The sequence below is a fragment of the Cygnus atratus genome, chromosome Z (assembly GCF_013377495.2).
Source record: "Cygnus atratus isolate AKBS03 ecotype Queensland, Australia chromosome Z, CAtr_DNAZoo_HiC_assembly, whole genome shotgun sequence".
Taxonomy (NCBI): domain Eukaryota; kingdom Metazoa; phylum Chordata; class Aves; order Anseriformes; family Anatidae; genus Cygnus; species Cygnus atratus.
In genome coordinates, this window is record NC_066396.1 from 27,902,773 (window position 1) to 27,922,984 (window position 20,212).

The window sequence follows — 20,212 nt, forward strand, 5'->3', positions numbered from 1 at the left end:
TTGCTCTGCTTGTAGTTAAAATAATTCACGTTCTCCTACACTATAAATCTTCTGCCTGTTTGATACAATTTCAGTAGAGGCCTGAGCGTGAAAGCCTAGAGTTTAACAAGCTAACAGACTTAGGTATCATCAACAAATAAGGATACCTGACAGAAATTAGTTGTGGAGTTTCTGTTGCTGTAATTGTGGAAGGCAGTAAATCTCATCCATTCCTTATATCGTATAAGCATGCAACCTGTTTATTTCTAGAGTTTTAGGACCAATACAAGATATGATACACCTTTTTGCATTCTTGTTTAGGCCAGGTCAACGTTACAGATCGTGTTTTAAGGGAAAAATCTTGATCTGCTTTTCAAGACTGTCTGTCTTTGTTTGAATTCTGAAAGCAAATTCCAATGGCATATGCTTCTGCTGTCCTGAGACTGCCCAGTTTTTCATACTGCTGCTATTAAGGGATTAATTAACAAAAGTTGTAAAGATTTCCACTGTGAGAAAGCTGTGGACAAAAGGAAGAAAATAATCAGAGAGGTGTTGGAAACTGACATGTTAGCATGACAGAGCATAAAAAAAGGCTGTAAATTGTCTTCAAAAATCAGATAGTTTTAATACTGAAAATTCATTTACATGTCAGTGAGACATACTGGGGAAAAAAGAGATGATGAGACCAGTGTCCTGGCTCTTTAAGCTGTTCTGTTTTTCATTAGTTCACATGGCACAGGTGGTTACGTTTCTTTGGAACAAAATTACCCAAAATAAATAATGTGGATTCTGGGTTTCCTTTCAAATTTCTTGAAAGTTTATATTCAAACATCAGAATTTTGCTGTATTAGCTGTCCTCGGATTTCTGTTGAACTTTGTAGTAAGGCCTGCTACGTGAATTTAAATGCAAAGCCTGCATATTTTGTTGTGGTAGCCACTAAAATGAACACAGCAAACTGGGTGGCACAGTCAGAGTGGTTTATTCTAAGATATTTCTCTTCCAGTCACACCATCAGAAAGCGGTGAAGTGTTGATAGGTTGCAGGAAGTCATATTTAACCGTTAGTTTAGGTGGTTTTGGCTGCAGTTTAAGTAAGTTAGTACCTTCCAAAATTCTGAAGATCTCAGTGCAAGCAAGTAGTTTGTTTCAGACTGATTTCAACAAGGGATAGAAATGTTTATTTAGGCTGTTACTCTTTTAAGAGAACTAGGAAACAAGACTGTAAGAGCCATGAAAGTAAGCAAAAGGATGTACTGAAGAATGTTGCAAGAGATTGCAAATTGCTGCTGTATCATGTATCAATAATGGAAGCATGATGCAGTTAAAACAACAGGAAAATAAAATCATTGACATTTCAGTGGTATATAGAATATAACAGTCTTAAAGCATCATGCCTTCTGGAGAAGGAGGTTTCCGTACGGTATTAATAGTGTATGTTATAAAGTGTAGTTCAGCATCCCAGAGAAAGGTGTTGCTGCAAATCAATACAACAATACCAGATTTTCTGATGTTATTTAACCTGCAAAACAATGAAGGAACTGAAATTTTCAGTTTTGTGATGAGTTCAGTAGTTGCTTAACAGCCCCATGTATATCTCAAAATATAAACTGCTAAGCAGAGGCATAACCTTAGTGTGATTTGCATACTGCCCTGGGTACATTAACTTCTTTCTTGCCTGTGAATGCTGTTTAAGTATTTCTGTTAAGCTTTCTCTATGTTCTTATCTATATTTAGATTCTATTTTCTTATTTGTATGTAGATTGAGAACTTCTCATGACAATTGTTATGAATGTACTTGTGGATGTTTCTGCTACGCCCAGTGTGGACACACAGGAAATAAAGAGACAAATAAAGAGGGTTTGAAAACCTTTTGCTTGAGCAATCTTCTGAGAAATGATGTCCAGTAATAACTGGTAAAAAAGCTACAGTAGGTAAAAGATATAATGCTGGCCCAGATCCTGCAAATACTGTGATGGATTCCTGGCGCTATGTATGTGGAAAGTCAGTGTCATCAGCATGTGCTGACCTGACTCAGAGAAGCAATTCAGGTGCTGTCAGACCTCTGTAGCTGCTGCATTGTAGCGAGGTTCAATAATGAGGTAAGGTTCTGCCCATGTGGAACTCTGAAAATGACTTGAATATTGAAATATTAACTCCCTGATAAAAGGTGATAGCCGGATTTTTATATTATTTTTTTTCTTTTTTAATGAACACATCATTAACATGCAATCTAAGACAAGGAAATGCTTTTAAAAGCAACAGTGTTACTTCAGTCAGTACACCTACTTTTTGACACTTCTGCTTTTTATGAGTGGAGTGTAATATGACGTTATGCTTTAATTTGTTTTAATGAAACACAATATTTGAACAGATGCATGGCCTATAGTCAGAATTTGAATATCAACATATACAACCTAGCAAGTTCCCTAATTGTACGTAAGAGGATGGTTGTTATAATGGAATATATTACCTATCAGCGTTGCCTCCACCTAAGTGATGTTTACTCTGAATGTGAGTGTTCTGTTGAGAGTTCTGCCTATAATATTTATATTTCTACAGAAGAATTTGTATAAATTAATGGTAAAAGAATGGAAAAAAAGAAGATTCACGTAGGCTACTGCTTTGTTTCTAGAATCAAGTGTTCTATGAAAAGGCAGCTGCAGTGTGGTCTAAGTTCCCTTTCTTATGTTTCACCAACACAGAAATGAAACTTAAAGATAGAAGTGTTTTTTTGTTGTTGTTGTTGGGTGGGTGGGTGGGTTTTTTGGTTTGTTTGTTTGTTTTGTTTTTTAAAGGATGGTTGAGAATTTCTTTGCCAATTTCTTTCACACATAAGTAGGAGTAGTAGAAAAGTACACTTTTCTTAGATTTAGCCTCCTAATTTTCATATAAGAGTTTTTCTCTTATTAAACTGGAAGTGATCTTAGACATTACTGAAATTTATGCCAAGGAGAGCACTGCAAATGACCAGATCCAGCTTCCCTTAGCTGAGTGCGTAGTGGCACTGGCTACATGAGCCAGCAGCGTTGTAGGAGGGTGTCGTGTTAGCAAACATCAGTCATTGTGTGCTGCTGGCGGTTACTGAGATCATCACAGTTTTCCCATTGATGTGAACCTCCAAATATTCTCATGCGGTGATCAGGTAACAGTTATTCTTTACTGAAATTGCATACTGCTGGTGTATTTTGCCAAGGATGCAAAGTTATCCTTTGAAAAGATACTGAGAATATTCCTGTGGACTTAATTCAGCTTCTGACAGTTCATCAAAGGCATGTCTTCGGCAAAGAGCAAGGGACGCTCAGAGCCTCAGCAGGGCTTCATCATCCCTGCCTGTCCTGGGCCATGACAAAAGTCATGTTTAGTGGTAGGCACCCTGCCATGCAATAGCATTTTTTCAGGGATATGACTGCCAGTAAACAAGTGATTCCTTATTTACACTTTTAAGGAAAAAGGGTTTTAGAAATGCGTGTCATTACAGAAAAAAGCCCCCGGTAGATGGCGCATAGACACGCTGTTTATTGTCCCTTCCAGTGCTTCCCAATCCCTTGCCAGCTCTGACAATTACACGCAGCAGTCAGGACCGTAGCTGCTCTGGCACTACAAGCAGTCAGCAGCACCTCGCTGCCTTTGGAGGCTGGCCTTGCAGCTCCTCACCCTGCCCAGCTGCTGGTGTCCCACCTCCTGCTGCCCAGGATGCAGGAGTGAGACCAAAGCAGAGTGAGAACATTTGAAAATGCAGTGGGGTTCAGGGGATGCATGCCTTTATGAAGGATTCTAGGGCTGAAATGTGGTGCTGCGTGAAGAAGCAATCGTTAGGATCACAGTTTGGGATGCTTGTGTCTGTGACAGGAGGATGGGGCTGAGGAGATGGGGAATGAAATCATGCTTTCTAGTGTATTGTATGCAAGACTGCCCAGCATCTGCTGCCATCCAAGCAAGCCAGGTGTGGAAAATCACCATGTGTTCCAAATTGCATTATTTTCTTTGCTTTATTTTGATTTTTTTTCTCCCTTCACTCAAACTTGGTTTGATGACTTTTTTTACCTCTTGACTGGAAAGACCTTCCTACTTCTTTTTCTAAAGACATGATTACACTTCATGACCTTGTATACAGTAGGTTTGTTAGTTGCAGGAATTCAAACAATGACAGTGTTTAATAATAAGCTGAAGCAACACTATTGACAAAATTTTATTGGATCAGATAGTTTAAAAAGTCCGCCTGCTAACATCTCATCTGATAGTAATCCAATGAGTTAAAAATATGTAAACTTGCATGACAGAATTCCTTTTTTTTTTTTTTTTCACAAAACAAACCAAAAAAAAAAGTGGTGAAATAATAGATGAAAAAGAATACTTGATGACTTTTGCTTCTCATTTGATGAAGTAGGCTGCTGATAATTCAGTTCATCCAAAAAGATGAAAACTTCTAACGATCTATATATTTGGGCTGTAGCTGCTGAATATCACAGAATCATCTAGGTTGGAAGAGACCTCCAAGATCACCTAGTCCAACTTCTGAGCTAACACTAACAAGTCCTCCACTAAACCATATCACTAAGCTCTACATCTAAACGTCTTCTAAAGACAATATACTAGACAATATACAACATACTAGCAGCCATGGAAACCCTGTGTCATGGTTTTGACTGGGATAGAGTTAGTTTTCTTTATAGAGGCTTGTATGTTGCTATGGTTTGGATTTTTTATGAAAATAGTGTTCATAACACACTGATGTTTTAGTTGTTGAGGAGAAGTGCTTACACAGAGCCAAGGACTTTTCATGCTGCCCTGCCTGCAAGGAGGCTGGGGGTGCACAAGGAGCTGGGAGGGGACACAGCCAGGACAGTGGATCCCAACTGACCACAGAGATGTCCCACACTATATGATGTCCTGTTCAGCAATAAAAGATGATGTGAAGAAGGAGGAAGAGCAGGCGCATTTGGGGTGATGCTATTCGTCTTCCCAAGAAACCGTTCTGCATGATGAGCCTTGCTTCTTAGAAGTGACTGAACACCTGCCTGCTGATGGGAGGAAGGGGAACCTTATCTCAACCCATGATTTCTTGCACTTTTATCTTTCCAACTCTCTCCTCCATCCCAGCTGGGGAGGGTGAGCACGCAGCCATGGTGCTCAGCTGGGAACATTTTGATAACAGCTGTGACCATGCACCTGGGCTGACAGATGGCCAAGGCATCACTGCTGTCCCTGTGCATCTCTACTGGACAGGCTGGGGCTCCAGAGTGAACTCGAGTCAGAGGGACAGAGACCTGTGGGTGAGCCCACGTGGGAGACGTACACCCCGAAGCATCTCTGGCCATGGATAAGCCCCAATGGAGCAAGTGCACCTTGAAGTATCTGTGGCCGTGGAGATGTCCATGCCACAGCAGGTGCACCTTGCAGTGTCCATGCCCATGGATAAGGCCATGACAGAATACACCTCAAAGTGTCTGTGGCTGTGGGTGAGACCACAACACAGGAGGTGTCTGAAGGGACGTCTGAAGGTCCCATGTCTCCATGCCAGAGGAGGTACACCCTGAGGCGGCTGTGGCTGTGGATATGTCCATGCCACAGCAGGTAGGCCTCTGAAGAGGCTGTGGCTCCTGGTAAGGCCGTGCCGGAGCAGGTGCACCTCTAAGGGACTGTGGCCAATGGACAAGCCCAGGTTGGAGCAGGGGCGAGGGGAGGTGTTCATTGCAATGTCAACCCCTATGGCTTGGTCCAAAAGCAGAAAGTGTAGAGATTGTAATAGATATGCCTTCAAACTGCTGTAACCCATGATTTGAGCTGCATTTTATAGGAAGTGCTATAGGAGGAACCCTCTGCTGCTAGCCAGGCCAGGGGCAAGGGGAGGAGCTCATTGCAATGTGGAACCCTGTAGCCTGGTCAGAGGGGTCCAGGGGTGGAGATTGTGATGGATATACCTTTAAATTGTTGTAACCCATTCAACCCAATCTGAGTCACATGTTATAGGAAGTTCTGTAGCAGGAACCACTCAAACCAACAGAGCATGAGTCTCACAAGAAGCAGTGCAAGTGCAGCAGTGACTCAACCTGAGCTGGCCTTGGTGTCTAGTAACTCCATGCAACACACCACCTCTCCTGTCCTGAGCGGCCACCACAACAGGTAGAATCTAAGTCATGGACTGAAAGAACTCAGTAGACATTGTATGAAAATTTTAAGGGCATTTCATGGGGGTGGTCTACAAACTAAGTGAACGATATCTGCGTATTAATTGAAGGGTAGTGATTAATTAAAGGGTGTGGTACTTAGCTGCCTGCTGGGGTTAAACCACAACACCCTAGTTTTTTGTTTCTCTTCAGGTGCTTTTTCCCACATGACAAATTATTTTTGAATTATCCTTTTGTCCTTGTTTAAGAAAAAAAAAAAAGTGGGAAACTGCAAAATAAATAGTTGTGTCATTCATAAATGGGTGTATTTGTGAGATTGAGATGTTATATGCATTACTGCCACCTCAATTTGTGTGGCCAAATTTGGCAATCAAAGAAGGTACCACATGAGCTGTTAAGATAAAGCCTGTACTTTTTTTATAGCATAAAAATTGAGGTAGTGATTTCTTCTTGAATAGTTAGCAGTTCTGAAGACACAGCTAGAAATAGAAGAATGGTCCTGTCTTCAAACAAACAAACAACAAAACCAACACCCCAAACCCAATTAACCATACACTTCAGTAAAGGAAGAATGACAAAGTCCTATTCCTTTGATTGGGCCTACAGTGAACAGAAAGATGGGTGTGAAACCTATTTATTGCCAAAACTTTTGTCCTACTGTCTCTACATCCAGACAATGTACAGAATGGTTAAGGGAGCTACTTGCTTATTTTTCATTGCTTGCTTTTCTCCTCCTTTGCTTGTAAGCTGCTAGAAACAGACTCATAGTTAGAAAATGCATAGCACTTCATGGAGGCTTTAGAAATTAAACAATGAAAGGACGGCTATGGTTTTTAGAAGCAATATTTTGAGAAACAAGAGACCTGACTTCTGTGGACATGTAGCTCTTCTAATGACAGGCTATCCATAATTCAGGTTTAAGCTACCCGAAAACAATTGCATGTGATAGCAGTAACCTTGTACTGCTGAAAAACTGCAAATGGAGTTTTTCCTCCACTACTCCTTTTACAGAGGAGTTAGAATGCAGTTGAGCTGAGAGAGACCATCTCAACATGTGTGAAGAGGACATAAGTAATGTCTCCTGTCTGTTCTGCAATGAGTCTGAACAACACAGAAAATGGACAAACTGGTGTTTATTTCATGGCATCTTAAGAAGAGTGTGGTTTATATCAATGTCTAAGCTAAAATTCTGAAAAGAAAAAAAGCAAATAAGAGAAAATAAGTTCTTTTATATACCAATTCTGAGTAATATCAAAAAGAGTAAGTGATCTAGGGAGGCCAGGATACTAAAGTAAATATTTCAGCTCATTTCTGATGCATAGCTTTCAAAGGTGCTGAGGCCCTTGACTCCAACTAGAGTAGGTAAGAAATGCATGTGAAGTGCTCCAAGAAAAATCAAGCATTGGGTGTTTTGTGTCAATTGTGTGTGCATTTTATGTCAAATTAAGCTCTCAAAAAATAGGCGTATCAATTAAAATTGCATGGGTCTATTAAAAAATGTTTAATTGTTCTTGTTTTTTCACTGTTGACACAAGGAGATTGCAAATGGCCTGTCAGAGGGCAGGTTGCACATGTGGAGTTTCTTGCATGGTAGTAAAATATCTATTAAACCCACAGCTGGGTTGAGCACTGGAAAGAGTTCGGAAGGAGTGATCAAGTTTCAACAGACGCACGCAAGTGTGCAGAAGTAAGGCAGTGCAAAGCACTATCTTGCCTCGTCCAGTATCTCTGACACTCAACAGTTTTCTTGAGACCGACACACATGCCGGATCACAGTTATGACTGATTTGTAACCAAGTGATAACTAAGTTGAAATTACAAGTAGGTAAGTGGCGCTAGCTTTATCTTGGTGACGTAAAGAAAGGATGGGTGTGGTGGGTAAGTTCTGTCCAAAAAAGTTTCTAATGTATTCTTCCCAAAGCAATTGTTTTCCAGTTAATAACAGTGTATTAATAGTAGATTTCAGTATTTTCTTTCTCAGTTTTTCAAACCTGTCTCCAAGATCTCATTCTGCTGTAGATCTTTGCATGTTTTTCCCCTAAACATGTCTATATTTGTTTCCATTTTCCATTTATTTACTTCTGTTGTTTTTGTTGTTAAATCTTACAGCTCTTCAGCATTTCAGCCCGTCTGTAAGGACATGTAGATAGTGCTCTTTGAAGGCCATATGGGTTAACATTCATATTCAAGACCAGCCGTACTAACAGTGCTCTTAAAATTGGTGAATCCTGTAGAGTCAAAGGTAATTGTTGGTAATACAATTTTAGATCTGCACGGCATGATATTTTTCCATTCCTTGCTTCAGTCGACTTACTCTGTTTACCTGTAGATACCCTTCAGCTCACTGGGAACGGAGAAACAAGCTGTGACTGCCTTTCAACAGCTGAATCCTAATGTTGTTGCCTCCAAGGCAATGATTTAATAAAGACCGGACAACCTAAACTGAATTACCTCTGCTACCCCAGAATTCATTTACAGAAAACATTTCTGGCTTCTGTTTCCCCTTTCAGCGAAGCCTGAGTTCTGCTTATTTGCAGTAGCAGTGAAATCTGCACCAAGGCCGAGAGAAGCATACCAATCAGGAAACATCGCTTTGCAACACAACCACAAGATACTTACTAAAAATGGACATTTAAAAGAGTCAAGCTGCAAGTACGGTAGTGGTGCCTGCTTAGAGCCAAACTTAGCTGGTATCTGGTGTTGGTATTTGTAGGTTTTCCTTACTAGTCAAGTACTTAAGGGGTAAGAGGGAGATATATCCAGAGTGCATGTGTGTATCGGCAAAATATCATCACAGGTCAAGAAGTGGCATCTATTTACAGCTTAATCCTTGGCTTCACAAGCTTTAAACCTGCATTTCACTGAGGTGAAATGAGACATTTCATTGACGTGAGGTGACATTTCATTGAGGTGAGGTGTGCTCCTCCTTGCAGATGTGGCTTGTGGCTCGCATGTATTCAATACCCAGGTATTGACCCTAACGTGCTCCCGACCTTGCCACCTCCACCTGTCTGAACCCTTCCATCACCGTGCTGGGGGGACAGAGGAGTGATCCCAGCTATTCCCACGCATGCAAATGGCAGTCTGCGGGTGTGCAACACCAACACCACGGCTCCCCAGTGAAAGGGGCTGGGGGTGTTGGCGGGGATGCTCAACACTTTCCACAGGTTTTCACCCACAGGTGCGAGGTGAATTCTCCACGGCAAATTCTCCCGGTCGAATTCCTGCTTTCTCTGCCGATCCCTTCTGGATCCCTCGGAAGGATCCGGGAGGGAGCGGGGGCTGCGGGGCGGCTGCGGGGCGCGGTGGGGTCGCCGGAGCCCCCCGTCCCGGGGGAGCGGGGCGAGAAGCCGTCGGTGCCGAGCGGCAGAGCCCTCCCACTTGGGCCGATTTCGGTGAGGAAGGTGAAATGCGGAAGTTGCCACCCAAGAGCTGTCAGACGGCCGCCGGCTGTGTAGCCCGCAGCATGCAATAAGTAGTAGTAATAATAATAATAAATAATAACCCAGGCGCCCGACGTGCGTGCAGCCGGCTTCTGCCCTCCGCGGCGGCCGTATGGCGACTCTGCCCGCCGCAGAGAGGAGGGCGTTTGCCCTGAAAATCAACAGGTGAGAGAGAGACCCCCGCGGTGGGACGGGACGGGACGGGACGGGACGGAGCCCCCCGGCCGCGGAGCCGCCTGCCTGCTGCTGGCAGCCGGGCTCTGCCGCCGCCCCCGCGCCTGCCGAGGGCAGGTGGGGGCTCCTCTTCTTCCTCCCTCTCTTCCTCCTCCTCCTCCTCTTTCTCCTCCTTCTCCTCTCCGCACGCAGCAGCAAAAAGATCTGAGGCTGAAAGCGTCGCACCTCGCAAACTGAGGGTTTATGTAGGGCGTCCGTACCGCGGTGGCATCCCTCCGTGCGCTTTTTTTTTTTTTTTTCCTTTTACCCTTTCATCTATGAAAAGAAAAAATCCTTCTGATTAGAAATAAATGTATCCTTCTCTCCCCCGTTGAATCAAGTGGGTGAGTTAGCTGTTGAACAGCAAACTCTGAGCTTGCAGTCTGCTAGGCTCCGGGGTCTTTTCCCAGGGAAGTGGTGACTCTCAGCTGGTCTCTCTGCTCCTAGGAAAGCAAGACAATTATTTTCACACTGTTAAAGGAAAACACAGGCCAGCTTTTCAAGAGCATTGTTGTTTGAGACAAAATGTATGTTTCCAGGGTGTTGATGTAAGTACAAGGTAACTGAGTTTGCTGACACGTAAAAGAGCAAATAGCACAATGGTAATATAAACTGAGGAAAAGGCCAATCTCTGAGCCAGAGAGAAAAGTATGCACAGAAACTCCACCTCCCCAGCAATTTATTGGAAGACTTGGGGTTTTCAGTTACAGAGGATAAAATTAGCTCCACTGTGATATGCCTTTCCCATGGCAGAGTACACATCAGTGTACCTTTCCTTGTCCCTTGAGAATTCATTTTAAATGTATGGGGAATATACACAAGGGTGAGATATCATATTGAGAAGCCATCAGATGAGCGGTTCCCTGCAGGGTCCTGCCATGTTTTCTGATCATTTGGAGGTTTGTTTGAATATACTGTAACTGGCAGATATTTAGAGGACTTGGATTATTATTTTTTTCTTCCTATTTTTAGGGTCAGCTTTCTGGCAGCTTTTCCCAGCTGTGGTGATGGTCACTGTTCATCTGTGTGACTAAAGCCTTGCAAAGGCGTGCAGTCATACCAATTAATCTGGCATTGTTTCACAACGGCTGACAAAAGTTTCACTAGTAAGAACTGTTGTGAAATTAAACCATTTGGATTTTATTTTTATTTATTTTTATTTTGATCTGATAGCAAAATATTCAGTGTTTTTGGTAGAAAGTCAAATGTTCAAATATGTTACTCATTGTGTTCTGGCTGTAGTTCCATTTTAACAACCTGCGTGTTTATTTGGCAAGTAAGAATATTCTCTTTTACACTTTGGTAGGAATGATGTGTATTTGCTAGCAGAACATCATGTTTCCCTTTCTTCAGAAGAACCAGGCCATTTTTGCATGACCCAAGTGTGGTTTGTTTTACTGACAGTAGAGTAGTATTTTTCACAAGAAGCTTTTTTTTTCTTCTTTTTTTTCTTCTTTTTTTTTTTGAAAGGAATCTTCAAAATAAGAGGAATATTAAGTCACTGTCTAAATTTACTTGTCTGTACACAAAAGGCTGTTCTAAAGCTATAAAACTTTGTTCCCCTTTCTTCAGAGCTCCTGAGCTTACTTCTTCAAAATACAACTCTTAATGAAAGTTGGTCATTACCAGCAAGGCATCATTTACAGGAGTTATTACATTGTCTGTATAATTACTCTCCATTCACTACAGATACATATGCAAGCTCTTCTCTTTCTTGTTCTTTCTCTCACCAGTGACTTGACTAAGCTATGCAGTTTTCAGTGAGGACCAGTAGAGTTTTACAGGTTCCTCAGTACAACAACACTGGCTGCCTCCATGATCTTATGGGTGAGCCTTTTGTGTTTGTGGAAAGCATGGTAGGTATCCAAACATCTTGCAAGCTGTGCTGACCACTGTTCTGTAAAAAATTAGCAGTGGCATAATCCAAAATGTTGTGTTAGTGCTCTGGTGTCATGATTTAAAGTTAGCATGAGTCCTTGATCATGTGCAATGGGGTTGCAGATGCTTCAGGAATGACTATTACATGACAAGCATCATAATTGTTTAAAATAAGGTCAAACTTTAAAATCAGACTTTAAAATAAGTACAGATGTGTAGACTGCATATGCAACCTGCCCACATAACCATGTCTTCCTATCATTTTATTTTTCCTTCCACCTATCTTGTGTTTGTTGCCCCAACCTGTTGCTTCCTGCCTTTTTTAATCCTGCAAAGACTTGCACATGTGTTTTTAATGCACGCATGTGTGAGTAGTTCCTTCTGTTTTAATGGGGTAACTTTTATATATAACGATGTTCATCTTATATGCAGAGTGAAGGAGCAAGCCCTTAAATGAGTGTCCCTCATGCTAGGCAACATTCTTAAAACTTATTTGTGTACTACCTAGAGCTGAGTGGCTGAAAACTCAGTAAGACCACAGAAAACGTCCTATTCAAATAATATTTATTACTATTACATGAGAAATTAAATTTGTGTACAACTTAGACGTCATTTCAAAGAACATATAAAGGTATCACTTGAAAGAAAATAAGCTATACCTGTCTTTCCAAATGGCTTCCTGCACAGGGCAAAGGAAGGGGAAGAAAATCCTCCTTACTGTGCACTACTGGGAGATGTTTTTGGTGCTGTCTGGGAGTGCTAGGGGTCCATAGTTTTCAGAAACCACCACGGAACATGAAAAAGCTGATTGTCCATGCTGAATCGAGTAAATCCTAGATAATAATTTAAAGGTACCTGGACTGCATGTTGTAAATGTTTCTACTTTTCCATCACAAAATTTCTAACCAGAAACCAAGAAAGTTGATAAAAAATTTTATTAAAGTACTGAAGAAAGCAACTAATCATTGTCGAAAAGTGTGGGCTCTAACATGTAGCAATTGAGCAATGTATGTCTGAGAGGCAATACAAGCTGAATTTTAAGCAGCTTGCCTCAGCAGTGGGTTAGGATAAACATAACATTCACTAAAGAGATTTCTATTTTTATTACTTTTATTTAGCTAATGTAGTTTATTATTTTATCTTTCACATAGATCTAACAGTAGTAGTACTTTGTTTTGACTTCAAGTGAAGAAAATTATGCTTTAGGCACCTACCTGTACAATCAAAACATTTCAACAGATACATTACAAAACAGAAAGCTATCAAGAGCAGCACTACAACCCCTTAACATATCACTTAACTTTCAGTCATGTGACCCATGCAATTTAAAACCCTCGCAACAGACATGCTTCTGAACTCTCTCTACAGACCACCAATGTTTGCATTTGCAAGTGATATAAAACATTTTTAGTATTTGGTTTTACCATTGAATTTCTGTGTTCTTGAAATTGTCCAGTTGCCAAACATTTTTTTTTTCATTTTTTAGTTTTTAAGAAGTACACTTAAGGATGAGTTTAGAGTCGTAGATCTATATTTAAAAATATATATTAAGGCAAACCTTTGGCTCAAGAAATCCTATTAAAAATAAAATTTAAGATTACAGTCAAAATCTTATCTCATTCTCAAATAGTGCCATGAACTCTACACTAATAACAACAATACATAAAATTACTCCTACCTGACACAATAAAGCCAGGTTAACCTCTTGTATTGTACAAAGTCTTATCTCTGAAGGTTCAGAAGAAATTACTGTTAAGTGGCAAAGCCTAGTGCAGAGGGGTCAGGTACAGTGCAGGATGGTTTCAGTGGCAGAACAGGCCATTTCCTACCTATTCTGACAGCAGATTTCTGTTCACTGCATCACCTTGATGGGATTGAAGCATGTATCTTTTGATTGAATTTCAGTAGAACTCCTACTGAATGGATATAATAAACTAATAATTACTTAGAATAGTTTTCCAGACTTCATTGCATAGGCCAAGATATTTCTTTTCATTATTTTTTTTTGTTCGTTTTACTTTAAATATATTCAATAAGCTGCAGAGAGATCCTCAATCCTTTTATATTCTGTATGTACAACAGGCTCATGTGGTAAGTATAAAGATGCACTTTTCAAAAACTGTGGTAAATTGTCCTAGTCAGTTTTTTACATAAAGTAGTGCATGACAGAAACCTCAATAAAATAACTATGTTAATAGTTAAGACCAGATTTTTGCTGTAAACCTAAAACACACATTCATGGCTTATCAACTTTTAAAAGCTACTTGTTATCTACTTTTTATCAAATATGACCTCTGAACCATTGTCTAAGCATGTGTACTGTCAGGACAGTGGTAGTATGAAAAATCCTGTATTCATTTTTACTGAGTCAACCTAATTCAGAAAAGAGAGTCACAAGGGAAAGCACGCTTGATCAAAGCTCTGAATCCTGTTTCACTCAAATGAGTTGCACAATGGGAATCTGAGTGATGATAACCCTGATTAATAAGCCCTTGCAAGCTTATATTCAAAAGAGTTTGTTCAAGCAATCAAATAGTAATCTGTCTGAATTAGTCTGAGATCCAAAGCATAAATATACATATAAGTATGGCTTTTAAGAGAAGCTAAAAAAATCTAATCTGTAATTACTATGGCAACAGATTGCTTTTTATGTACTACATGTGTGAAATAGTAGTGGTTCTGTATTTTGCGTGGAGAATATTAAGCGGTAATAACAAATTAAAGATAAAAATGGCATGTACATAAGTTTTGCATCTCATATATAACAGCTTCTTACTAACAGTTTATATTAAATGGACAGTTTTCATAGACTTCCATGAAATTAAATGAGAAGATGACTTTTGAAATTACTTTGATTTGCACATGCAGGGAGCATAAAGAACAGGCTGTCATCTTGCTTCTGCATGCTAGTTTTGTTTGACAGCTTTTTAATTTGGCTATAGGAAATATTTGGGCAGTTGTCTCTTGAGGTTATCACTACACTGTTTTCACCTTTCATTAATTTTTATAGTCATTTTTTTTCCATTTTTTCAGCTGGGTTCAACATGCTTTTTTTTCTCCATTGCCAGAACATGTATAACCTATTCCCAGTTTACAGGGTAGAGTATGATCCGATCAAATTACCAGCTCATTTCTTTTGCAGAATCACAGAATGGTTCATGTTGAAAGGGACCTGTGGGGGTCATCCGGTCCAACCCGTCCACGCTCAGGCAGAGTCACCTACAGCAGGTTGCCCAGGACCATGTCCACAGCAATGAATATTTCTAAGGAGGGATACTCCACAAAGCCTGGCTCTGTCCTCTTTGCACCCTTCCTTCAGATATTTGTAGGCATTGATAAGATCCCCCCTGAGCCTCCACTTCTTGAGGCTGAACAGTCCCAGCTCTCTCAGTTTCTCCTAATAGGAAAGGTGCCCCAGTCCCTTCAGCATCTTTGTGGCACTTTGTTGAACTCTCCAGTATGCCCATGTCTCTCTTGTACTGGGGTGTCCAGCACTGGACACAGCACTCCAGAGTGTGACCTCACTGGTGCTGAGGAGAGGGGAAGGATCACCTTCATCAGCCTGGTGGTGACACTTCGCTTAATGTAGCCTTCCAGCATATACCACCAGCCTTCTTTGCAACAAGGGCACATTGCTAGTTCGTGTTCAGCTTGGTGTTCACTAGGACCCCCAGCTCCTTTTCTGCCAGGCTGCTTTCCAGCTGGGTGGCCACCAGCATGTCCTGATGCCCAGAGTTGTTCCTCCTCATGTGCAGGACTTTGCATGTCTCCTTGCTGAACTTCATGAGGTTCCTGTCAGTCCATGTCTTCAGCCTGTCCAGGTCACTCTGGATGGATGGCAGCAAGACACAGAGAGTCTTGTGTACACAAAAGCAAGCCACTCCTCCCAGTTTGGTGTCATCTGCAAGCCTGCTGAGGGTACACTCTGCCCCATTGTCTAGATCATTAATGAGGATGTTAGACAGGATTGGATGCAGCATTGACCCCTGGGGTACACTGCTTGTTACTGGCCTCCAGCTAGACTACAAGCCACTGAGCCTCCTCTGGGCCCAGCTGTTCAGCCAGTTCTCAAACTACCTCACTGTCTGCTCATCCAAGACATAATTCATCAGCTTTAGACATGTTTCCTTTATACATATGAAAGACCTGATTTCTTAAGCATTACTTCTTCCCAGGAAAGGTCACTCCTTTCTTCCTGACTTACTGCAAGCTGATTTGCCCTATTTTTAATTCTTTTAAGGTGTCAGTGTCTTTGTGTCTTCTGGGTTTGTATTCAGCACAAGGAATAGATTGTACATGCATCTAGAGCAGGGGCAGAGAAGAGAGATGACAGGGAAGTCTACTCCTTCATGTGCTATTCACAAAGGCCAGTCCCTACTGCAGCCTCTGCATATAGGTTCTTTACCTCCCATCCCACTACTTCCTGGGTTCCGGACAACCTGAGTGAGCCGAAAAATTGAGGAGGAGTTCAGACCACAGTTTCATCCCTGTTGTATCAGCTATGACTGCTCACTGCATGTGAAAGACTAAGCAACATCCATTAGATGCCTCAGATGGCTATTTCCTTAGGTATAATATCCTGTCTCTCTTATTTGGGACATGTTTACAGGTATTGTTCCACTCCAAGGGGGAGATGTAACCTGCAGGACCTATGACCTAAATCTACCATATAGTTAAAAATATTAAAGCAGGCTTGGTAGGGATCCTGTCTATAGTAAATAGTTCTGCAGTTAATAGAGGGAACTTCTTAATGCCTGTGAGTTTATCTTTTCATCAGCCCTAAAGATAATTCATTTGCCTTTGCTAGGGTGTTGCCAGTGAGTAGTCAAACTAGACTAAATCTACATCAGTGCACTGCTTCTAAACTTGCTTTACAGCCATGCTTGAGCAAACGATAAATGTAGGTGGTGCAGTTTGGCTGGTCACTATGTGTAATGTAAGCAGTATCAGCTGATTTGCATATAACATTTTTGCAATTAATAGTTGTTGCATTTAAGTTCAACTATATCAAAGCCTGTATGCATCCACACAATCAGACTGCACCTGGAAGTGAGCTGTGCTGTAGACCATATGAGCGAGAACCTAGCTGGAGGCCCCAAGAGAGACAACTGCATGTAAAGATGATCATGGCTATAATGTTTTTCTCAAATTCCCATAAACATGTTATAGACTCAGATTAGATTGCAAGCTGTCATATTTTGTACAAGCACAGAGTTAATGAAAAGCAAACAATTTGCAAAAACACATGTGCCCATGCAACACCATGTGAATCCTTTAGAAGTTCTTGATCCTGGTGGGAACTGTGAACGCTGGTTCTGACAGAGGCAGATTGTAAATCAGTTACAGGAATGAGTTTACAAAGTAATCAACATTATATACCAAGATTATGCCATAGGATATACATTCATAGTGCTGAGATAAATGTCTATAAGTATCCATTCATTTTTTCAAAGATAAGATTATGCAGAACACTCTTGTTAGATTTGATATCCTGTTGTCCATTACAAAGACTAAATGCACAGACCTACAGACCTTTCTTATGGTAATCTGTGCAAAAGACTACAACATTTCCGGCCTAAAAAAAAAAAAAAAAAAAAAAAAAGTGGCTTTTAGGAAATAGAATAGAAAGAGTAAGAAAATGCCCTCCTCCTACTTTTTGAGGATGCTGATGACCTTGGTTATTTGCAGTGATTTACTTTTGTACTGTTTACCCTAAATTTTATGATTACCTTTTCTGGAGTGGTCTGCCTCTTATAGAACCAAGGTAACAGCAGCCACTTATCAGCAAACAGCCTCTATAGAAACAAAGCCTTTAGAGAACATTTGGCCACACAAGCAGAATGCTGTTGTTACTGTGGAGACAGATGTTATTGACAGGTGTTGTTAGCTGGAAGGTAATCTCTTCATTTGACTGGGTATTCAAATTGTCTTTAAAATACATCTATTTTCTATAACAGTTGTTGAAGACTGGATTTATACTGCACATATATCTGTGCAGTCACTAAGCCAGACATGATAATCTGTGCTGCATGATTAGAATACTGTGGGTTTTGGTTTATCTCTGGAAGATGAGCAAGAAATGGACTTTAGGCTCTGCACAAAAGCTGCATTTAGAATCCATTTCAAAAATCTTATGTCCCTTTCAGACTTCAAACATTTACATGCGTTGGGAAGTCCAAGCTGCAGTCTGTGATGAGGTTCTGTTTTTGTGGCACAGGAAATGCTAAGTTTACACACAAAAAAAAAAAAAAAGTGAAGTTGCAAAAGAGAAACATCTTTACATCCACCAGTTTGCACATATAAGCATTCCTTATTTTACCTTTCCAGGCATTTTGAATTTTCAGACATGATTTTCAGCAAAGAAGAATATTTAATGTTGTATTTCATTAAAAAATAAAATCATAAAACCTATTTTAGGTTTTATGGTCATTAAAACTATTGTACATGAGCATAGTTGAGCATTGTTGTCTTTATTTCTATTCTAACTTGATTACCTTTTTTTAAAAAAACAAAACAAAACAAAACAGACAGAACTATATTGTTGTTTGTAGCAGCAGGTAAATTCCACCCTCTGGAAAGTGCTCACTAGATACCATACCCATCCTAAATGTTTGCCACCAAGAATGCAGTTACAGCAGAATAGATCTAGGACTAAACCAGACGTTTAGCCAAATTCACCAAAAAAAAAAAACTTCAACAGCATTTTTTCTATTGACCTTTGTAGAGCAATACTTGCATGTGATAAGTCATGCAGTTACCTAACTCTAATAATAATGACCTGGAGATTTTTTATAAAAGAGTTAGCAAGCCTGGTCTCAGTATTAATATTTTTCCCTAAAGTCAAGCAATCTGGATTTGGCAAGAGTATATTTTATTTCAGTAGTCACATGAGCTGAGCTTTACAATCATTATAATAACAAAATTTCATGTCCAGAACACTGTTAGAATAATATTTAAGCTTTTCCCAAGCTTGACATTTTACAGATGAATTAAGAATTGAAATGCAGTTTTCATGATGCATCATCCCAATGTGTGTGTGTGAGTGTGTATAGCATAATTTCTATAGAATTTGTACTTCTAGCAATAGCCAACAGATACAAAAATATATTATTTTTAACAACATCATTGTTAATGTGCAAAATTCTTTGGGCTTTTTTATTTATAAGAGTCTGAGCAGAAGATCCAGCTTTCACATGTATCTTAGTTATTGCTCTGTATTCTGTTGAAATCAAAATTCTCTGTTCTAAAAATGGCAGTACCTCCCCATGTACTTGAAATTGTGCCAAGTCTTTCAGGTACACAGACCTAATAGACATTTTTTTTCCTTTAAATTTAAAGCTGTAAAGAAAAAATATGTATATTATTCTAAGAAATAACTGGGAAAAAAAAAAACATTCAAGGATTTTATTTTTGTTACTGATCTAGTGTGTTAGCTTGGTGGGGCAAAATTTGTATGTTTTTATGTGTTATCCCAGTGCCAGCTCCAATATCAATCACTGCTTTTAGACATATCTGAGAGGCAGAAGTTAGATAATCATCAGCATTATGAGCTTCCCATCAATACTGGGTCGTAAAGAACTTACATCTACAGTAAGACCAAGCAGCATCTTCCAGAGTGAGTTGTGGTAGCACAGGCCACAAGGAGAGGAGTTGAAGATGCCAGTCTAACAATATCAGCATAAGTCCTACATTATGCCATTAGCAACACCACAGCAGGGCTCTGCTGCTTCCTCATGAAACAAATGAAAGGTCACCCACAGAAAGGTCACACTGAACCTCTACAAATCAGTATGCTTAGGAAATGAGGGGCCAAAATATTAACTCTTTTTTTTTTTTTTTTTTCCAATTCTGTGTTGTTTTCATTATCTCCTCCATTGGCTTGTGAAATAATTACATTATTACAGTGTGAAAGACTCAGCTGGAATATGTAGTCAATTTGATTTGAAGTCCGTCATGAAAGATACAAAATATACATTCCTTCCTTCTTGATAAAAATAACAACCTTGATCTTGGGAAGAAAAGAAGTGACAAAATAACCAGCCCTGTCACAGAAAAAATGAAAATTTCCCCAAGAATAACTTTTAAGTGCTCTTTATAATTATCTTTAATGTCTGACCTTCTTTCACTTACTATTAATAATTGTTGTTTAGGAGGAAAGTGGAAACAAAGCATGCCAACTAGCATAATTATGGGTTTTTAAAAAATTATCAGTATTACAGTAGCACTTTTGTAATGAAGTCTTTGTGAAGCTCAGGTGATATGCATGGCCTGAAAGATAAATCCTTACATTTATGCCACAATCAGCTTGTTTCGAGTTGGTAGAACTGTGCAGACCAAACAAAAATCCAGAAGGACATGCTGATGCCGTTCTATTACATTTCAGTCACAGTATAAAAGCTAGCACATGTGATCACTAATGCTTTTGAAATTGCCCTTTTTGTTGTAGATGATCCAGGATTTTGGAAGCCATTTAAACAGTTTAGCAAGGAACAAACAAACAAAGAACTAAGCACAGCCACAAAGTATTGCCCGGGAATACCGATAGAGTCTTCTGTAGAGATCAGGGGACAT

The 20,212-nt window shown here is 40.1% G+C and overlaps 1 protein-coding gene across 1 annotated transcript in view; it reads left to right on the top strand.

Moving 5' to 3' along the window:
* The first annotated feature begins 9,527 nt into the window (after positions 1-9,527).
* The window catches only part of DOCK8 (dedicator of cytokinesis 8), a 95,006-nt gene continuing 84,321 nt past the window's right edge, over positions 9,528-20,212 (top strand). The window contains exon 1 of the mRNA XM_050716416.1: positions 9,528-9,715. Coding sequence (XP_050572373.1) covers positions 9,663-9,715 — 53 coding nt within the window. The 5' untranslated portion in view covers positions 9,528-9,662. The remainder of the gene's footprint in view (positions 9,716-20,212) is intronic.